Source organism: Rhinolophus hipposideros (genome assembly GCF_964194185.1).
Source record: "Rhinolophus hipposideros genome assembly, chromosome: 2".
In the NCBI taxonomy this organism is placed as follows: Eukaryota; Metazoa; Chordata; class Mammalia; order Chiroptera; family Rhinolophidae; genus Rhinolophus; species Rhinolophus hipposideros.
In genome coordinates, this window is record NC_138048.1 from 37,003,994 (window position 1) to 37,026,460 (window position 22,467).

At 41.5% G+C, this 22,467-nt stretch overlaps 1 protein-coding gene across 1 annotated transcript in view; it reads right to left on the reverse strand.

Annotated features, from left to right (window-relative positions):
- Positions 1 to 22,467, reverse strand: part of MYH15 (myosin heavy chain 15) — a gene marked incomplete at its 5' end in the record, with an annotated part of 103,261 nt that continues 80,794 nt past the window's right edge. The window contains 16 exon segments of the mRNA XM_081078816.1: positions 1 to 94; positions 2,897 to 3,048; positions 3,051 to 3,066; positions 5,455 to 5,580; positions 9,280 to 9,316; positions 9,318 to 9,448; positions 9,451 to 9,483; positions 10,010 to 10,067; positions 10,069 to 10,197; positions 13,507 to 13,571; positions 15,836 to 15,928; positions 19,505 to 19,527; positions 19,530 to 19,545; positions 19,549 to 19,619; positions 22,058 to 22,164; positions 22,166 to 22,405. Coding sequence (XP_080934942.1) covers positions 14 to 94; positions 2,897 to 3,048; positions 3,051 to 3,066; positions 5,455 to 5,580; positions 9,280 to 9,316; positions 9,318 to 9,448; positions 9,451 to 9,483; positions 10,010 to 10,067; positions 10,069 to 10,197; positions 13,507 to 13,571; positions 15,836 to 15,928; positions 19,505 to 19,527; positions 19,530 to 19,545; positions 19,549 to 19,619; positions 22,058 to 22,164; positions 22,166 to 22,405 — 1,378 coding nt within the window. The 3' untranslated portion in view covers positions 1 to 13.

The window sequence follows — 22,467 nt, forward strand, 5'->3', positions numbered from 1 at the left end:
GCTCTTTGAGGCATCACTCAAGTTGGCAGGCTCCCCTCTGTGCTTCTGCACTGCGACGGATTTCACTCTCCAGCTCCCCTTCCAGTTCCTGACCCTGTAAACAAACCATGATCTCAGACCACAGGCTGGCAGGGAATAAGCCAAGATGGCATCGCATTTGCCAGTTGGCATGAGCATTTGAAAGAGAGCAAAACCATCGAGGGAAGATGGTAACCGCTCTCTTTCTGGCCGTGGTTAAACAGGGCAACCTCTCTGGGAAAATTGTCTCTCCAAAAGTGAGTTGGATGAGCTCTGTGAGTTCATAAAAAGACTGTTTAGACAATGAAGGATGTGAAAGGCTAATCCATGCAGAGGTGACGTGTGTGATAAAATTACACACACACGTATGTGTGGGTATATGTACGTACATAGAGAGAATAAGCTATATATAGCATACTTGGAGGATTCAGTCAATGGACTACCTAATTCTAAGCTTCGCTCTCCATGTTCAGCTCTGACTCTCTGAAACTCAGACCAAGTCTGTGTCACACACAGCCCCACAGCCCTGCTTTGTGGGACAGCGATAGTACAGACCAGTCATCTGCTTGTAGCCTTATAGTTATACAAACAAGACTAACATAGCATTCAGTCAACAAATATTCTGATGCCTACTACACACCAAGCCCCAGGGCGAGGTATACACCAGTGAACAAAACAAACAAAAATCTCTCCCCTGTATAATGAGGGGAAACACAGACAAAACAAAGTAAAATATAGACTATTTTAGATGGTGGTAAATGATCTGGAGTAAAATAAACCAGGAAATGAGGTAAGGGGTTGATGGGGGAAGGGTGCTGTGTGCTCCTTCTCTTCCCCTACATATCCAGGGTTTTCTCCCTGCCTTCTGGAAGCAAATGCCATATTCTCAAAGCGGACTTCCTGACCACCCTCTTTACACTGCAAAGCCCAATGCCCTGACACGAATGTGCCTGGAATATCTGACTCCATCTCTAATTCCCCTCACCTCCCTTTCTCCACTTCAGCCATACTGTCCCTTGTTCTTCCTCAGAGAGGTACAATGGGGATGGGAGAGTCACAGGTGTGCAAGTTCCTTGTGAATGAAGCCCATCACACAAAAAAATCTTCTGGATCCCTATCACACAGGAAATTGTAACACATAGTTCTGTCAGTTAAGACATGAGACTAACAAAACCTCTCCCCCTTTAAGTACTTGTCAAACTTTTGTTGTGTTTCTTGAGTGATTAAAACACCTCAGGGAAAATTTACTAGCAATCCTAGCACATCCTAGACATCATATAATTTCACCTGTAAATATCTCTTTATGTCATTCTAATAGATAATAATAGTATGATTTTTGTTTTTAAGAAAATTAGCCATAATTGCTTAGCTTCATCTGGTATTTAGGAGCTCACTGATACCGAGTTATAATTAATTCTAGGCCTTACTAGTGGACAAACAACAATTGGAAATAAAATTGAATCTTGTAATCTTACATTTGAGTTGGAAATACTAGTAGTATTCATGTATTTTTAGGGGTCAAAGGCATATTTTAAGTTATTTGTTTTTTTTTCTCTTATCCTAGAAAATCTTGGTTCTTATATATGTTGTTGGATAATTATGTTAGTTTTATTGCTAGCAGCAATATTAGTTTCAAACTATAAATGCAGTTTGCTTTGTTTGCTTTTTTGCTTTGTCCTTTGATATATTTCATCAGAGATGTACAGACAAACCACTATGTTTAAAAGTCACTGGGAACAATTGCTCTTTGTGTTTTATGCCCCCACCCCCTCAGCTTCACATATAGTTAGCTTCACATGTTTCCATTTGTGTTAAAATTGTAGGGATTATTACCTTGTTTTATTTTTCTCTTTGATTTAAACTTTTTTTTTAACCAAGAACATATAAATGTTTTATATGATTTTGCAATCAAAACAATTAAACAGGTGCATTCAGAAGGTCTAACTCTCATCTCTGTGTTCCCCTCCTATGACTAGCTACTTTTATTAGTCTTTGTTTTATCCTGTCACCATTTTTTTTTTAAAATATAAGCAAATGTATATGTGTCTTTATATTTCCCCAGCTTTTTTTGCACAGAAGATTGTATACTCTCTACATTGCCTGCACCTTTTATCATTGTACTGCTAGGTATGATCTCCAGAACATATCATAGAGTTCTTCCTCATTCCATTTTAATCAGCAGGACTATATGGATGAGGTACCACACATGCACATTGGTATTCCATTGTATGGACATACCATAAATGAGCAAAGACAGCAATTTATTTTTCAGAGGCCCTCCTGAGCCATCAAATCCCAGTTGAATATTCTTTCCATCCTGTAGCATTTGTCACATGACCTGTACACAGTCACTGGAATTGATTCAATAATTTAAAAAATCCTATTTTCAAGATTGGTCTTTCTATTTGTTTTTAAGCTCCCTGAAGGCAAGAACTACATCACATCTGTCAGCTCTTACTATATATCTTCACTAAGTCTTTTTTCATCCTTGATTTAGTCATGTCCGTTCTCTTTTCTCTGGCAGAGAAAAGGGCAGACGAAGTAACAGGAGCAAAGGCACAGAAGCAAGATTGTAAGGGAACGTGTGAAATAGCGGGTGACCTGACTGTGAAGACACCAGAGCTGGGGTGCTTGAGGGGCAGGAGATGCCCTCTCACACAGCAGGAAGAGGAAAGGCAGATTTCATCCAGTCCAAGAAAGGGAGCCCAAAGTCAAGCAAGAATGAATGAATCCATTGAGTCCTGACCCTCTCAAAGATCTGAAAGCGCTACAAGCAAAAGTGATGAGGGAAGTAGGACTACCTGGTGTGATTTCCAGGACAATACAGCCTTGAATTGGGAGCTGTCAAGACCCCATGATTACCCAGGCCAGCTCCTACCCGAGATTCTAGTTTCTGGATTTGCTTTCTACTCTCCATCAGGGCTGTCTGTTCAGCTTCATCCAGCCTTTTCTGTAAGTCTTTAATTGTCTGCACCATATTCTTTCTCATCCTCTCCAAGTGGGCATTGGTATCTTGCTCCTTCTTTAGTTCTCTGACATGTTTGCTACCTAGAAAGGAAGGAAGGAGACTGAGAACATCTGGCAGCCGATTGATCTTACCATTTCTACTCACAGTTTTCAGTTCTTGGTCTCACTCAATGCCATGCTTTACCTCTGTATATGTAATCTCTTCCCACCATGCTCTCCCTAACCTCTGTAGCCCTCAGGTTTGTTAAACAATAAGGCAATCAAGATCTCATGGATGGTGTAGATACCTGACCACTGCACTGTACACCGGAAGCTGAAGCTGAATAATATATTATGCCAACTATAATTTACTATACATAGTCAGGGGATATGGAGTTCAGCATAGGGAATAGAGTCAATGGAATTGTAATAGATATGTATGATGTCTGGGGGGCAGTAGATTGGGGAAGGGGGTTGTCACTTTGTGGGAGGTGAAATGTCTGGCTATTGCATTGTTTTGTGTACCTGAAACTAAAAAAAAAGGGAGAAAAAAGATAGCAGGGGCTCCTGAAGAGATTAGGGTGAGGGGTGGTGGAAAAAGACCAAAGATGAAGTACCATATGAACATTATTACACAACATCTGTACTGAAAGTAAGATGACCAACTGAAGCAACAATTTTTAATTGAATAAAGCACTGGGACATATCCTGTAACATCATGCACCCGCAAGAGTGTGGAGGAGTGCCTATGAAAATCTTTCTCACATCTCACTTATATAATTCTGTGATTCACAACTACAAATAAGTTTAGGATCTAGGAATTTGGCAGCAACAGATGGTGTCAGTGCCAAAAATCTGGTACAAGGTAGGTTAATTCTTGCTTGTGAAGCTTGCTCTTGCATCAAGCTTCAAGGGCTTGGTGTCTGGATACCATTATTAAGAACTGTTTCATGAATCTCTCAGTGCATCAAATGTAAGAACACTGTCCTCCATGCCAAAGTGTCTTTGTCTATCAAGTTACCAACCATCTGTATAATTTAAGTGTGAGACGCCTGTGCAGATGGTGAGGGCAAAGAATGAATTATGGAAGCAACTCTGGGCTCTGCTATGTGGGGTTGGGACTCAGAGCTAAACTATTGGAGAATTTGAGGAGGGAGAAGAGGTAGCAAGTTTATTTTTCAACATAGTCAAGAAAACCTTATAAAGGCAAGGTTAAGCAGATAGAGTCTTCATAATGTGTGACTACATAAATTTACCAAGGAGACTTAGAAGCTATTTTTATTCCTTTCTATCTATGCGGATTTTCATAAATGTTAAGCATATTATTTTTCCTTTGGCCAAACATTTTCAAGCTTTCATACACCTCTTTGCCATCAGAGAGCAGAAGTGTCTGCCTTCATACAAAATGGCTGAGGGATAGGCATGCTTCTCCATTCTTCTGGATTCTATTGTGACCTAGTAGTTAGGATTTGGTGCAAAAGTTTTGTTTAGCTCCCAAGTGCTAAATAACCTGGGGAAATATAGACACAAGCTCTTCCCTTCTTTTGAATTTCAAAATGACTAATGTGAAATTGAACTAAGTATCTTGTCTCCCTAGTTCCCAAACCCTGTTTACGAAGAGGATCGATCAGCTTTCATTCACACAGCAAGGTCAGGGCTGCTGCATATGGTTGTGCATTTGGACTAGACATCACTTGATGGGGATGGGGGCTAAAATCAAACCCAGCAAAGCTGGGTCCTCTGCACACACACCCGTCTCCCTGCACCTCACTCCCTTCACCTCCTTCCCTCCACAATGTTTTTTTCTTTTTTTCTTTTTTTTTTGCTGAGTATTGCCTTCTGCTTGCCATACCTTTTGAGCAAAGTGCTGCATCTGCCCCCAGAGAGTGTCCAGAAGATGGTCTTCCTCCAGTTCCTACAAAGGTACCGTCAAGGCTGGTGGCCAACTCTGAGCTTAGTGTCATTTAGGAAAAATACTTCTATCAACAATTTTAAATGCACAAATAAAGGTGCACACCAGCCCTGAAGCCCTTCTTGACCAACTTTATTCTGCTACTCTGAGCAGTTGTACGGCTTAGAAAAAGTAAGTGAAATAAGCATTCTTTCTAGATCATCATCATCAAACCATTTACATACTCTAGGAAAATAGCTATTTTAAGGAAACACAGGAAGAATTGTTTCTGGACACAATATATTGATTCACAAGTGGAAAGTGGCTTAACTTTAAAACAAAAAAATATCTTGCATCTATAAGGCTTTGCCTATAGAAATCTAACTGCTCCTTTTCATTGCCTAAAGAGGTTAGAGGAGAGGAGCTAATTGGCCTAATTTTTCAAAACAGGAACAGAGAGCAGAGAGGTGAGCGAACCTCCTCCTGGCTGTATGGAGAATCAATGGAATCCTTTTTGAATGCAGATTGGCCTCTGCCCCTTAACTACTGCTCCAGTCAACTCTGGAGGTCAGGAGTGAGGAAGCAGTCAATGGACCCACCTCAGTGGTTGTCTTCTTGGCCTTCTCTTCTGCATTTCGACACTTCTGCATTGCATCTTCAACTTCCTGCTGCATCCTGACAATATCAACCTCCAGTTTCTTCTTCTGGCTGAGCAGACTTGTATTCTAAGGAAAAGCAGCAGTCTTGTTAGACAAGTTGAGACCAGCAGTGCAAATGCAAGCTGGTCTGTTTCGGACATGCAATGGCCAGGAGTGAGTTTTATTCTTTGCAATGCTTCATTAGAAAAGCCCCTTTCCACCAAAGTCATATTTGAATGGAAGAGATTTCAACCATTCAGTATCAAAGAGATGGTAGCCTGAATCAGAAAAGAGAGATGAATGCAAATAACCTACAAGCCCCAAACATGTGTTGTTCAATTCATTAAGCAATAGATTTTTCTGCCCCACCCTTTTTTTTGGATGGGGTAGAAGCAAACGTTCCACAGTATAAGTTGGGGTCAACTGTAGACATTTGGGGAGCAGGGGGTTGGTGAATAAAAATCAGTTTCCAGCATGATGCTCCAGGAAAAATAAGAAACAAAACAACAAAAAGACCCCTTCCTTTTTATCTCTTTTCCACCGGACTTTGCATTGAGGGGGTAGGAAGAGTTCTTCAGAGGAGCCTCGCCCCCTAGCCCTTAGAAAACCCACCACGAGGGAGGATTCTTTGTTCTGTGGCTGGTGCTGCCCTAATTCTTTCCTTCCTGGAATGTGACAAGAAGCTGGAGCTCTTTTTACTGCTATTTGGTCCATGTTTGAAGCACAGCTTTTCTGAGGGTGTGAAACCTGAGCATAGAGAGTGTGTATAAAAGGCATGAGCTTTCTATTTTTTATTTCTCCTTATCGTCCTTTCAGTTTCCTCTAGCTAGTGCCTCCCTTGGTGACAGGACTGAGCATTAGAAACAGAGAGAAAGATATTCCAGCCTCACAGGACCTTCCCTGCTTCCTTGATGGCATGAATCATCTTCCTCAAGGCTGCCATCCTCTGCCCTCATGGAGAGCCAGGCTCTGTGCACCCCCAGGCTTTCCACTGCCATGGTATAGCCTGGGGGAGAGGGGTTAAGAGTATTTTTCTGGAGTTTTTTCTGGATGCTCAATGCACATAACTCCTTAGAAACTCCTTCTTTGTAAAGGAAGATACAGATACAAATGATTTGTTTGTACATAGAGTCATTTAAAATCTGTTAGGGAGATAATAGTTAAAACTTTTTGCAAGCTTAATGACTCTTTAATTGGTTCTTTTGGGGAAGAAAGGGGTTGGGGGTATTGTGTGGAAGGGTAATCTAGGTTGTCACAGCTCAAGTTTGAAAAAGGACACATGTCATTAGCCAAGATTAAGTTTGGCCTCATTTGTTTATTCTGGGCTAGAGGTCTGAGACTTCAGAAGGGCCTAAGAAGGTTCCATAAAAGTTTCATTATGTTACCAAAAGACTAATAAGTGTTTTAAAATTGCAAGGTGTCCCCGTATGGTTAAGGTAGGGGAGAGGTCCTTATGAGCAACATAATATCTCCTAGATATGCTGGTCGAAGGGTAGTCTCTGGACCAGCAGCTCCACCTCAGAGCTCACTTGATTCCTGGGTCCTACTAAAGAGGTTCTGATTCAGCGGGTTTGGGGCAAGACCTGAGAATGTGCATTTTTGTGTGAGTTAAGTTTCTCTTATATACCTAACGTGTCAGAAACTCTGCCCTAGAGACCAGGTCTCAACTGCTTAGTTTTTCGCCCAGATCCATCTCCTCTCTATAGTTAATGGCCTCATCTCTCACTCAGATAGTGGTTGTTTCATCATATCGAGACCCATGGATGCATTATCAGTTATGATACGTATAGCAAATGATTTTGTACCGATAGCTATTAAGGACTGCAGATATTGAATGATTTGCTTTTTAAAAATTCAATATTCTACTTTCTAAGAATCCCACTAATTGGATTGAGATCAGCTTTCTTGAGAAAGAAAACGTTGATGTGAGTTAGCTTGCTGGGAATCACACATAACCTACAGCCTATTTGTTCTACACCACATGGTATTCAAATAGGATTGTGTCATGCACGTGGACACAAAAGTCAAACTAATTGCAATGCATTCCAGCTGGTACATCTCTGGTTTATACTTCCTTTTTTTTTCTCAGTGGGAACACAATTGGCATTCAGGGTGGGGCAATTCTTTGTGATGTAGGATTATCCCATCCCTTACAGGAGTGTTAGTATCTCTAGACCATGCCCAATAAATGTCAATGGCACATGCCAGTCACCATGGCAACCAAAATGACCCCTAAATATCCCAGAGTGTGGCAGTTCTGCCCCTAGTGCTTTAATCCATCCACAATAGTCATGAGAGTAAACTTCCTAAAATGCAAATCTCTTAAGTTCACCTTCAGAAAATTTTCAGTAGACCTCCCATTAGCTGCAAGACAGAATTCAAACTCCATCAGTCCCAGACTCAAGATCCCTGGTGACCTGGCTCTTACTCAGCATCATTTCCACTGATCTCTCCTTCCCCCAACCTCATCCTCTAGTGAGTATATCGATTTCCCTTAACATTCCCAATTCCCTCTTCTCCCTATGTCTCTGGCCTTGACTCTTCTCTCTAGCTGGCTGACTTCTTAAACGTCCTTCATGACTCAGAGTAAGTGTATGTGCATCTACCTCGTGTAGTATTGTCAGGGAAGGCTTTCCAAAAGTGTGTGCTTGTACTACCATGATACTCACCACAGTGCTCCAATTTGTTTACATCTTCACATTTTTAGGACAATGGAGATATGTTGTATCCATCCCATGTATAACTGTCCAGGTTATGGTGAGGACCCTAAAAATGTTTGTTGAATGACTCATGTACATATTTGTCCTAACCGCCATGGTTTCTACTGAATAAGAATAGCAACGATTCTAAGAATTCTTGCTTTGTGTCACTTACATAACTTTCCGTGAGAAGCCCGAGTCCTGACAACTGATCATGTTGTCAGCAACAACTCAGCACTATTAGATAACTTCTGATTCTGAAGTATACGTTTTTTTGTTTGTTTCTGTTTTTTGCTTTTAATCCTGGAATACTGGGGGGACCGCGTGGCTTACAGGGCATAGGAGAAGCAGGCAAGTGGTTCTGGAACACTAGGGAATGTTCATCCCTTTCTCCCCAGCATCCTGGCTGGGAATGCCCTGACAGTCCATTCTTCTGGCAGAAGGCTTCATGTTGAGACAAATTGTGTCCCTTGCCAAAAACCTATGTTGAAGTCCTACCTTCCAAAACTTCAGAGGGTTACCTCTTTTGGAAATAGAACCTTCAAGTCATACAGAGTTACTACAGCAGGTGCTAATCCAATATGACTGGTGTCCTTATAAAAAGAAAAACATTGGAGAGAGACATACTCACAGAGGGAAGATGGTGCGAAGACACACAGGGCGAATGCCATGAACAGGCCGAGCATTGGAGTGATGCTTCTGTAAGCTAAGGAACAACAAAGATTGCCAGCAAATCACCAGAAGCTAGGAAAAGGCAAGAAAGGATTTATGTAGGCGATTCAGAGAGAATGTGGCCCTGCCAACACCTTGGTTTCAGACTTCTAGCTTTCAGAAATGTGAGAGAATAAATTTGTTATTTGAAACCACCCAGCTTGTGGTACTTTGTGACAGCAGCCCCTGAGAACAAATAAACTTGGGAACAAATGAGGAGTCTGATCACAGCTCTGCTGCCAAGCGCTACCCCTATTGCCTCACATGCCACACCCAAGGCTTGACATGGCAACTGTGTATGGTCCCAGGCTGACCCATGTGTGGAAACCATTGCTTTCAACCAGCGGATGCATCTGGGGAGAGTTATGGGCCCCACCTGGGTATGCAAAAAATTGATGCTTTCTGTAACTTCAGAGCTCGTCCTCCACCAGCTTGCGCCTATGTGCTGCCTGCTCTTGCAAGGACCTCAGTTCCTCTAGTTCCGACTGGAGAAGAGAGTTGAGACTCTCAGCCATAGACACCTGCTCCTTCAGCTCACTGTTCAGGTGAGTGTGCTGTCATCTAGCTGCACCCGAAGGTCCTGCAAGAGCAAACATGGGCATGGGGCACAGATCCCTCTGAGTTCAATGGGGTATGCTGCTGCTCACACATGCTCTGAACAAAGCTCCACCGGTTTAAATTTAAGCATGTTCTGCTCTCTTGAAGGATTTGATCTGTTGTCCCCACTTTTGTTGCTCAATATGATCCCTCACTTGGTTCACTTCCATAAGCAAGGCATTCTCCACCCCCATATTATAATTTTACCCTTGAACAACATACAACATAAAAAAATATGCTGTTAGTCAGCTGTTTATGTGATCAGTAAGGCTTCCAGTCAGCCGTAGGCTATTGGTAGTTTCGTTTGGGGGAGTCAAAAGTTGTTGGTAGAATTTTGACATTTTTTTATGTTGTATGTATTATATACTATATTCTTACAATCAACTTAGAGAATATAAAGTGTTATTAAGAAAATAATAAGATCAAATACACTTACAGTATTTATTGAAAAAAAGTGCATAAGTGGACCTGCACAGTTCAAACCTTTGTTGTGCAAGAGTCAATTGTACCTTGATTTGTGTCTGAAGCTGACCCAGGGATTTGGTGATCTCTGACACCTGCCGGTCGGCAAGCTAAGCAGAGTTCCATCTCACTACGGTCCCCTTCCGTGTTCTTCTGCTGGGTAGCCTCAATCCCACTCCTAGTGTCAGAATCCAAATGACACTGCAGGGAGTCAATAGCACACTGCTGGTTCTTCCTAATTTTAGAATAACATTCAAGGGGGAAAATATCATGCACCCAAATTAAGAAAGGTTACCTGCTGTGTACATAACACTGTAGGAAACAGAAAAACATTAAAATTCTGGGTAATTAACAAAATGAGTCTAAAGGGTTTTCATTTTAGAAACACAGATGTTGAAGGGTTAGGTTAGTGAGCATACGCCCATCATAACAGACTTAGATTCCCAGGACGATTTCCTGGAAGAATCAAAGAAAACACCAGAATCTTTCTGAGGTTCCTGTGGGTCAGACTTAGCCTTATTTGAGACCTCTGATGGGAATATCTAGGGCAAATATCTGGATTTTCTAGAGTGGCGAAGGCTGAAGGAGGGCTGCTCTTTCAGACAGGCATAATACTTAAAACACTTTCAATGATGAAAAATGTCTGAACAAAGCAAGAGCCACCCAGGTTAGAACAAGTCCTGAGCTCCAGCAATACACTCCAATGGCCTGCAGACACTTAACTCTCCTAGAATAGCATGGTTATCTTTCTCCAGGAGACTGAGAGCACAACCGAAGACTGGCTGAGGAAGCCAACTGCTGTGTGATATTGCACTACTTCAATATTCCTTCCTAACAATAACAGCTCTATGCTGCAATCACATTTGCAATAAGACAGGAGCTTGGACAATGTGTTCGGGAAGGCAATGAAACAACTTGGGGAACCCACAGATATCGTTTCGCAGCCCTCGAGCAGTGAGTTTGGGAAGATGTAGCTGAATTCTGGCTGACGGACTATGGGCAGAAGAGTTTACAAGCCTTGCCAAAACAAATTGTTTACTTATGTGGTTCTGTACTCACTCTTCCCCATCTGTGGCAAGCTTGCTGGCCACATATGGAAGATTATGGCATCACAAGATGGGAGAAACCTGGGAATAATCTTGAAGAATAGTGGCCTGCTCTCCATCCCACCCCATAGTGGACTCTGACATAGAGCAAACAACAACAACAACAAAAACAACTTTGAAGTCATCAAGATTTGGTGAATGTGAGTCAGGACAGTTTAAATGCTATAACTAACACATGCCCTATGGAGCTCATTCTATGAAACAGGGCCTAGAGCTGGACAGATAAGACAGATTCTTAGTGCTAGAGAGATACTCTTCCTCACAGAGCCTGTCAAACAGTGAAAACATATTCATCTAGAGTCAGAATTCGATTCCACACTGAATTGTCTTTGAGTCTTTGTCCGGAGCTCTGAGGCCAACCAGGAGAGCATACAGCCTGCCGGGGAGTATGACGGTGGCCAGAGTTTCTGACTGGGTGACAGGTGGAAGCATCACTTTCCACAACCACTCTTCTTCTCTCCATTGTTGGGGGGAGGTCTCAGAATAGTTATGGAAATGTATGGCAATAACTCTTTCTGGTTCCAGAGCCCAGAGCTAGTACCTCTCCTCTGCCAACCCCATGTCCCCGGCCCCGAAGTGCTAAGGTCAGCCTCTCATACCCATCCTTAGGTGCTGGGCCTTTGTTCAGTTTCCAGACCAGAATCCCACAGGGATGCCAGTAAATAAAGTTAATAGAGACTGTTATGGGCTGAATGTGTCTGCCCCACTTCCCACACCCAAATTCATATATTGAAGCCCTAACCCCCAGTACCTCAGAATGTGAGTGTATTTGGAGATAGAACCTTTTGAAGAGGTGATTAAGGTAAAAGGGGCCATTAGGGTGGGACCAAATCTAATCTGACTGGTATTCTTCTTAGAAGAAGAGGACATTTGGACACACACAGACACGCTGATGTACACACATAGAAAGGACCCTGTGAGGACACAGCAAGAGAGGGACCATCTGTAAGCCAATGAAAGAGGCCGCAGGAGAAAAGTAATTTGCTTACACTTTGACCTTAGACTTGCAACTTCCAGAACTGTAGGGAAATAAATCCCTGTTGTTTAAGCCTCCCAGTCTATGTATTTTGTTACAGCGATCCTAGCCCATAACTCTTACAAGGACATGCACACTCAACATCACTAAAAGCTTTAAGACATTTCTCTGTCTTCCAGTAGGGAAAACTCATTTTTGCCACGGCTGACTCTCCTTACACAGGAACACTAAAGCATGCCTAGTCTGGTGTCAAAATCCCCTGCAGTGAAATACATTCTACTTAAGCAGACAAACTGAATGTTTCACACTGTCCTTTCCCACAGTTGTTTATGAAACTTCATGAGTGCCTCTAGACACGTAGAAAGTTCTGTGGTTTAAGAGGCTTGGATATGAAACCGACCTAGAGAATGGCTGCTAGACAGTCAACACAATTCATGCACAGTCAAGATATCTTTAAAATGAAAACTCCCCCAAGTACATTTTTTAAGAAAAATGAAGCACTCAGGGCCAGAGTACTATAGTGAAAAGTTCCTTTTTCCCCCCTGAAATGTGAAATACAATTTGAGAAACCAAATGTGAAAAGAAAAAAAAATAAATAAAAACGTAAAACTTGAAAAAACTATGGACTGTCAATTCAATAGGTTCTTTTTTTTCTCTTGCAATACTGCTCATCTATATCAGAGAAACGTAAGATTGCCCCTCATTCCAGTACACATGATTCAGCTTTAAAATGATTAACAAGGTATGTTACTAACTAAATACCATGTCTGAGTTTGAGATACTACTTCTTGAAGACATGCTAAAATATTTTAGTTACAAATGAGAAGAGATTTAAACATTCTTCTGGCGGAGACTCGCATGTACAATAAAAACAATTAAGTCAGATGTGCATATAAATTAAGACCACGTGGCAAAGTTTGATATTACTGAGTTCAGAGGAGTGGACCATACGGAAGGAAAAGATGATGAAACATTATTATATACCTGAGGCTATAGGCCAGGGGTAGGCACATATGGGTAATGGACCAAATCTAGCCGTGCCCATTTGATCTCCAATGTCAAAGGCTGCTTTCAAGCTACAACTGCTGAGCTGAGTAGTTGTGACAGAGCCCCTGTGGCCTGCAAAGCCAGAAATTTGTACTACCTGACCTGAGACAGAAAAAGTTTGCCTAACTGATCTGGTGATCAAACCAAAGCAAACAAATGCATTTTGATAGAGTAAGGACTTTCAGTGCCTCATTCCCCAAAGCTCCTTCTACAATGTCTCTCTGTGTATGTCTGGGAAAGTAGAATATGGGCCAGGTGCACCCTGACCTAGGCAGTGAGAAGACTCATACATTTCACCATTTCCTTGGATACTCTGAGTTGGAGGAAGAGAGCTGGTGATCTCTGAAGATTCAGGATACACCTGACCAACTTGTTTTTTACCCAGTTTTGGGCCCTGTGGTAGGACTGGACTTACATGGCAATTACGGCCACCAGCTGGTGTTTCAGCTGGTCACTGATGTCAGTCCTCCTTTCCTGAGTCTAGGATGGAGAGGATCAAAGCCAGCCACCAAAGCTCCTCCTCTCCTTCCATCAATGACTACACTAGGCTAATTATAACATTTGGAGCAATTAAAAGAAAAAAATGGCCCTATCATCCACAAAAATTTAGAAAGCCTTGGCTAGAATATCAGGCACAGTGTATGGCCAACATTATGTGCTCAAATGTCTATTGAACAAGAGAAACATGACACACATACCAGCTGCTCATCCTTTTCACCAGCAATAGGCCGCCAGGCCCGTCTCACTCAGGATTAGTCCTCACCAAGTGGAAGAGCGATCTCAGAGAACGAGCTGAGTGAGGTACCCAGTTTGCAACATGGAAAAGGTTTTGCCTTTGCCTCCAAGTCTCTCTCCTGTTGTCGTCCCTTTGGCTTCCTACGTCCTGTCTCACGGGCCTCCTCTAATTTATGTAGAGATTCCCAGGGTTTATGTGGACATAGGACCTTGAACCTTATCTTGTCCAATATTTCCCTTGAGTTCCGTGATTTACCTGGCTTATCCTTGATTGTTTGAAATCTTATGCTTTGCTTGAATTTTCCCCTTGCATTCTATTCGGTTTCCTTAACATCCCTTCTCCTCGTAGCCCTGAAGTCAGATGAAACCATCAAATTAAACCAAGGCCTTTTGATACAATCTGCACTCACACAGAACACTTGCACAGGAAAGACCTGGGATGCTATTTGTGATGTTTTGTAAGATATGCTCATCTTTCCTTTCCGGATAAACCTATTATAGTGATTATGAATCATTAACTATAAAACTCATGAATAGCTCACCCCTCCCTCCATCCAGCTCCTTCTTTTTTCAGCCCCTTCACAGCTCCCGCCTCGTCTTCCGTTCTTTCTTCTCCAGCCCGAGCTGTTTGGATCTCTAGTTTCCTTTGCACTAAGATTATTATAATTGGTGAACAGCTCTATGACATTCAGATGTACCTGATGAGATGCAGACTCTCTGAGGATTCATTTTTCCTGAGCTAGGTTTATTAATAGGCACAAGTTTGACGTTACCTGAAATTAGTTTTTTTTCTTTTTTTTAAACTGCACAGGGAGACATTCATTTTTGTTCCTCGTAGAAGAAGTAGGGCAAATATCAAGGCCCAATGTTTTCTCCCTTCATCAAAAAAAATCTTTTAGACATTGACTCAGAGCCTCTTAAGTTGACCAGAATGCATCACCACAGTCAGTCCTAGAGAGGAAAAGTGCCTGTGAGTGAAAGCAAAGATAACTCAAAGCATACAGAGGGCCAAATTTGGCTTGACATCCTCATTAAAAAAAAATGACCCCCTGGGAGTTTTGTCTGAAAATGGGCTATGGGAAAGAGGCCAGCTCAATTGTACAGGTTTTTAAAATTTTTCTTAACAAACACATTGAAAGCAAGTTGCCAATTGAAACTCAGAGTTCGATGATTTTCTTTGCTGACATATGGCATTGACTTAAGGGAACAGATCAGATAGATAATATAATCATGGTTCATTCCATGTGTTTATAATTGTGCCTTTGATCCATAGGCTGGGAAAGCTTTGCCAACATCAGCTTACTGATCTCCCTTACCACCTTCTGTGACATAGATAGGGCTGCTTTTATCCCCTCACTTCACTGAGAAGCTAAGAAGTAGAATGTCTAAAGTCATCAGCTTGTAATGATGAAGCTAAGAAAAGATCCTGCCACCCATGAGTCCTGTCTAATTCAGTTTCCTGACGATTAGGACTCAGCTGCTTCAACAGGGATTCAATAAGCAAGCTTAGCTCTTGGCTTGCCCCTCTCCAAACAAATGACCGCAAGTACAGGCAGGGGGCATGGGAAATTTTCACTCTGATCTGACATTAATTTGAATGGACAGCATCAAATGTTGAGCTCTTTTCCTCCACTGTTTAGCATTATCAGTTTCTAGAATACCCAAGAAAGACTTTTTATACAAGAACCATGACAGTATACAGAGTAATTACACACTTAATTGTGCTTTTTGTGAGGTTTTTCTTAAAGTTTTGTATAAGAGTAGAAGCTGTTCAAATATTAAAAAAACAAAAGTCATAAAAGCTGAATGTAATTGTGTGGAGGTATTCCTAGATAATAACAGTGGTGAGTGTACCAGAAAGATTCTAATGTAGGGTTAGACTGATTAAGTTTGGAAATGTTCCAACAGGGGTCATAAAAATAGCCAAATACATCAAGTTCTGTTCAGTCAAGAGTTGCGAAATATGCAACTGTTTCTTATCAAAATAATCTTAAATACCTAAAAGTTTATATTTCTTCATCTTTCTGTGAAAGCTTTCTTTCAAGTTCCAAGAGTTCAAGCTGGAAACGAAGAATCTTGCTTTCATTACGTTCCAGAGCTCCCTGAAATACATAAATAAAAAGCACTAAATTAAGTTCACTTTTAGACAAAAATTTGTTTTCTTCTTTTCAAAACATATATCTCTAATGTAGCTTTCTTTAGATTTGCTGGGAGAGATCTAAGTTCAAATCAGTTCCCTGAAGATTGGAACAGAATGAGAAGATAAGTGATTGCTTTTTGTTTGTCATATCACTTATAGTTTTGACATGCTTAAGGTTTTCAGCTATCGTTCAAGAACTATAGTTCTAAAGCATTTGTGAAATAGAAAATTTCAATCTAGTCTGTGACTATATCTAAACTTTCAAATTTATTACTCTTGACTTTTTTCAATTAATTTCTTTGGGATGAATCAATAAAAGTGTCAAAGCTAGAACAAGGAAGATGATAATTCCACCTGAAATCTTTTAATTCTGGATATCACAGAGAGAGAAAAAGTTGAAAGCACTCAGAGCAAGAAACAGAACAAATACTGTCATATGAAAAACAATAAAGGAATTTAGGATGTACTCAACATGTAACATTGGTGTGAGCCATTATCACAATTATTACTACTACTTCAAATGGATTGCTTTGACAGGGAGGGCGATTTCTTGCTTCTTTGAATATTTAAAAATAAGCAAGGCAATTACTGCCCGGGTTATTATAAAGGCCATTGAAGTTTAAAAGTGAAGGTTTGATTACATATTTAAAGCCTATTCCAAAGATAAAATTTATATGGAAGAAGAAATTAAATAAACAAACATTTGGAGAATACTGAAGCGGATGTTTATAAAGGGCACAAGGGGTGATGACAATCTATTGGTCAGTTAACAATTGGCAGACAGTCCTGAGGGCAGGAGTAATCTTTATAGTAGCCTCTTCTGAGAAGTGCTTAGCACATACCACCAAAGGTAAAAAGTAAATCTGAGTAGCAATCTCACAATAAAAATAAGAAAGATGTTGGAAATTTTAATATGGCTTAAGGCTTTGCTGCTGTTCTCTCAACACTACCTTCAATATAAACGAAAATAAATCAAAACCAAACTCTTGGATAGCAATTTACTCCTTGGAATTGTACCCTTCCTTCCCCTTCGGGGGAAACTGTCACCTCTCACCCTCCAGATTGCATTGAGAAAGTGCATCTTTGAAGAAGATGACCTAGGATAATTTGAATTCTGTGACTTCAAAAATAATCTGATAAAGTTTCTCATGAAGGCTCACCCAGGAAAATAAATAACCCAATTTTACAAATACATATCCAAGTTGATGAAGTATTTATGGATGTGGCTGAAGACAAAACTTGAGAAAATTCCAATAGAATAGAATGCCATCTAGTGGCACTAAATAGTATGAGTGCTATGGGTTTATTCTCACCTTTGATGTAAGTGCCTGTCAACTTAATATACAAAGATACCTATGCAGAGGGTGCCAAAAAAAGTATACACATTTTAAGAAAGGAAAACTGTATTAAAATTGTAATACTCAATATATACCGATAACAAAAGATGAATACAAGTCACGTTTGACTTCTGCAATTACAAGAGGTGCTCAAAGTGGTTACCACGAGCGTCCAGACACTTCTGATTACGGCAAACTACTGCTTGAGCAACGTTGACCAAAGTGTCCACTTGTGCACATTTTGTTGGCACCCCAGGTATGTTATACAGATCTAAAATCACCCCTGGCCAATCATATCTCACATTGGATTGTCATGGTGCTTGAAATTTCTAACACAGCAGTTACTTCATTGGGTTAAGGTGGTAGCTTTAGAAAGTCCCAACTAGGATGGCCAGAGACCGAAAGGAAACAAGTAAGTGAAACAAGGTTTACCAACTCAAACAAGGTGACAAGCCTTGCTAGGGGATACCATACTGTTAATTAAAAGGATTCTATATAAAATGTAGAAGACCATTGCCAACATAAGAAACATCCAGACCTGTAGAGAATTTGTATGAGTTTATTTGAGCCAAACTGACGACAATTACCAGGAAGCAAAATCTCAATGGATTGAGAAAATGCTTGGGAAAATGGCAATTTTGCAGCTTATTTTTATATTAGAATCAAAGGAGATGTAAGGAGGGTTATATGAAACCCATTGTTGATAGATAAGGGGGTGGGAGAAAGCAAAGGGGAAATCTCTGGGACTGGATAAAAAGTAAAAATTGGTGAGTACAGCATAGTTAATAAACAACGTTTACAGCACATAGAGATGGTATGTAGGAAACAAGATAACAATGAGGGATTCTGTGGTCTCATGCTCTGCTGGGGAGGTTGTGTCCTGAGGGGTCTGGAAATGAAGATCACTCTGACATTTCAAAGGTATGTTATCTTAGATGCTAAAGATAGTAGACAGGCTCACTTAAGGTAAAAACTGACCCTTGTCAAGGAAGCTACAGGCCCAGGACGTGACTACTCGGCATGACTTGCTTTTAGTTAGGAATTTTTATGTTCAGACCATCCTCTGTGGTTACTTTTGGTCTCTGAGTTTGTAGGGCCTGCTATGCAGGCCTCTCCTGAGTTTGTCAGGTTTAGTATGTGGCTCTTTTCTCCTCTACACCTTGGAAAACAATTATGCATAAAAAGGCAAGACCGGTGTCAAGAGCCATCCACTTGACAACTCTACGTGCAGGGCACAGCTAATGTCTGGCAGGCTTCTTACAGAAATGTAGCAGTGAGATAAATTTAACAGACACTGCTTGGTACAAAGTAGGCCTCTGGGATCTAATTTTCCATTATCACACTTCCAAAAGGCCCCTGCCTACAACTGACTGCTGTGCCTCTTAAAAATCATTTTCTCTATTGGAAGGTGAGTGGGTGGGGCTGTATTTTAATGTGACTGGGTACTCATTCAAAGGGTGGGTCAAGAAAATGAAACTCAGCTGTGAGAAAAGAGGCTTTAAAGGGCTTGTTAACTACTTAATTACTGTGACAGGATGAGGACATGTTAGCTCACCCTCTGGCAAAAGGTCTTTTCCGTAGTCCTGTCAATCACTAGCATACACCAACGAATAAAATCAGCAATTTTCCCTGAACTTTTAATCCATAACACTGAAAATACTCCTGTCAAACACCCACACAAAGATGAGCTTTCCGAAACAAATTACCTAAAATTTTTTGGGGAAAAAAAAGGGTTTTGACTGATTATTTAGGGAGGAAGAAGTTAGGAAAAGGCCTGAGAGTCTACATTTCTACCAATCTCCCTGGTGATCCCATGCAGATGGTCCTTGGACCACCTTTGGAGCTGTGAGTGTGTAGGTGCTGGGAATAAACCGATGAACTAGGTAGACGTGGTTCCTGTTTTCATTACAATCAGGAGATTTGCATCTAGTATTCCTAGCCTGCTCTCTTAGCCTCAATTTCCTCATTTGTAAAATGAGACAATAGTTTGCTAGGGGGGTTACATAAAATGAGACAATAGTTTGCTAGGGGGGTTACCAATATTACATAAAATAATGCATATCAAGCACTGGGTATAGTGCCTAACATGTAGGTAACACTTGAATAAGTATCACTGTGTCATTGTTGTTGTTATTGTTGGAATGCAGATCTTCTGCTTTGTCACAATGATAAAAACCTTCCTTGCTCCCTGAAGGTATTACCTCTGCTTCTTCCAGTGCCACATGGACTTCTCTTGTTCAATTCATTTCTTGACCTTTTCCATTTCAAAGTTCTTGTTTCCTTCTCTCACCTGATTTCTCAGATTAGAAATCTCTTCTGGAAAGGGAAGAAAAGCAAGGTTAGTGACAGGAATCAGTCTCAGACCCACGCTATCAGGCATAACAGACTATTCCCAGAGGCCCATTGGGACTGTGGTCATGCCATTCCTGGTAACTTGATGGCACGGCCACTGCTGGCACTATGGGACCTTTGAATTAGAAAAAGGCATCTCTTTTTCAATATATGAATATTCTCTTGTCATCTGCCAGAAAGTTGCCCACAGCAACTGGTGAGGATGATGTTTCTTAGAGTTTTGTGCAATGAACAACCTGCACAACTGTATTTCATTGTCCTGCTTATAAGAGCCAGGACAGATTTCACCTGGGGGTGCTCTAAAAAACAGACCTGGAATCCTTACACTTTCAGTGTACATTCTTAGCTATCAACACCAGTGGCTGCTGTTTTCTCAGGGTCCACTCCACACTAGCATGGGAACTTAAAGCATAAGCTGCGTCATTGTCTGCCAGAGGACAACACAACGCACCCAGATAGACCAAAGAATCGGAAGGAGCTCAATGCACTTGAGGGTTTGTGGCTAGCCTCTCATGGGCACAAACCTTTGACAGAATAGGGCATCCAAAAGTGAGAAAACCTCCACCACCTGACATTGGTATTGTCAGTTACACCTCTTCATGAAGGAAACCTCAGGTACCTAAAAGGTGTGGATTAGGGCCGAGTAGCTCTGGGAAATAGCCACAGTCCAGAGTCAGTAGAAGGAGCTCAAGAGCTTGCCTGCACCTCTGAGACCCTGGACTGGAGTGTGATGTGACAAGACTTTTTAAAAGTTACAGAAACAAACCCATTAGGTGGCAATTCTCATGTGAATAATAAATCCTTCTCTGATAAGCCCTCTCCAGAAGAGGGGTTCACCAGAGAAAACGTGGGACAATGGTTCTCTAATCTGACCATACCTTATAATCACTTGGAGAGCTTTTGGGGGGAGAAAAACCTCTGCCCACATCCCATCCCAGGCCAAGCGTGGTCCCCACACTGGCAGCTCTGGCCTAACCTGCAGAACCAGAACACGGGCCTGTGTGGGAACTTGTTAGCAATGCAAAGTCTCAGACGCCCCTCCTAAACCTACCGAATCTGGAGGTAGGGCCCAGCCAACTGTATGTTAGCCAGCCCTCCACGTGGTTCAGATGAAACTAAACTTTTCTAACCAGTATTCCAGCACCTGTCACATGTCCAGGTAGAGACCTGATCATGGAGTATGTAGGTCAACATAGAAAGCAAGTTTTATTTATGCCTCTAATAGTAATGAACTTGCTCCCAGGGCCTCTCGGGGTTTTAATGCACATGACTCTTGGCGCTGGTATAAGTTGGCAGCCTCTTTGAAGGGCTGCTTGGCTGTATCTCAAAATTTAAAAATGCATTCCTTTAACCCAGCAATTTCATTTCTAGAACTCTAACTGAATGAAATATTTTTTTACATGTCCACAAATACATGTACGGGGATGTATAATATAGATTTATAATTGTGAAAAATCATATCTAAAATGAATAAGGTTTACTTAAGTAAATGTTAGTCATCCTTATTATAAAACGCTATGTAGCTATTAACAATAACGTGGAGTTCTCCATGGATAGCCATGAAAGAAGCGCATGGCACATGGGAAGGTGTCAAAGCCCAGTAGTTAAGTGTGTCCGATGGAGTCCAGGTAGCTCGGATCAAATCTCAAATTTGCTACTTATTGACTGAATTCGGACAAGTTCTTAACCTTACATGACTCAATATCATCTGCATTTTACAGATAAAGAAACTAACACATAGGACTCTTCTGAGAATGAAACAATGAGTAGTTGTATATAAAACTGGGCCTGGCGCGTAGTATGAGCTATAGAAATATTTGTTGAATTAGAAAATACATTGAGAAATAAAAAAATGAAATCTGTAGAATAATGTATAATTTGACTAAAAAACACATGCGTGGATCTATACATAGAATATCTTGTTATGGATATAAAACAATTCTTAATAGTGGCTTCCTTTACAGCAGGGTTGTCCGAACTTTTTTCAACGATTTCCACCAAGGGCCATATCCGGTAAAATACACAAACAGCCGGGCAACTCACTCGAGGTGAAGTACGTATTGCCTCACCTGGTTTATTTAAGTAAACTAAATATATTTTTGGAATTTGCTGCGGGCCAATTAACAATGGATTGCGGGCCACAGTTGGCCTGCGGGCCGCAGTTTGGACACCCCTGCTTTACAGAGTGGAATTGGGGCTAACGATAGAAAAGTAGTCTTATGTTTAGAATTAATTTAATAAAAGTAATATTTGTAGTGAAAATTTTGTTTTTGAGTATTAGAAATGGAAACGTTAAAACCTGAGTGGGACCATGCCCATGTTGAGGCATCTGCCATGGCAGAGCTTTGCCCTTGAATCTGGGCTCTGCCTGAGCTCCTTGCGCCAGCTCTGGCTCCGAGTACCTTGGAGGTTCTTGTTCTCCCTCTGGAGGCTCTCCTGGCTTGTGCTGCTCTCTTCATAGGCATGCCTGAGCCTGAGGAGCTGGGTGCTGACGGCCAGGGCCCCCTTCTGAGGCGCCCAGCATCGCCTGGGACTCCTCATGCCTCTGCCTCCAGTCATCCAGGCTCTTATCAACGTGCCGCTGCTTCTGGTCCAGTGCGGCTGCCACAGAGCAGGCCTTTCCAAGGTCCAACAGGGCGTCCCCCAGCTCAAGCTGCAGCCGGTGCCTGGCCCTCTCTGGGGAGGTATTTCTGGCATTGACCACCCCCGTGGCTTCCGCAGCATCCTGCAACCTAATTGCCAGCTTCTTCCTGAGAAGGGCAGACACAAAGGGTGAGTGAAGCCACAGCCCTCTGGGAGTCCATCCAGTTTG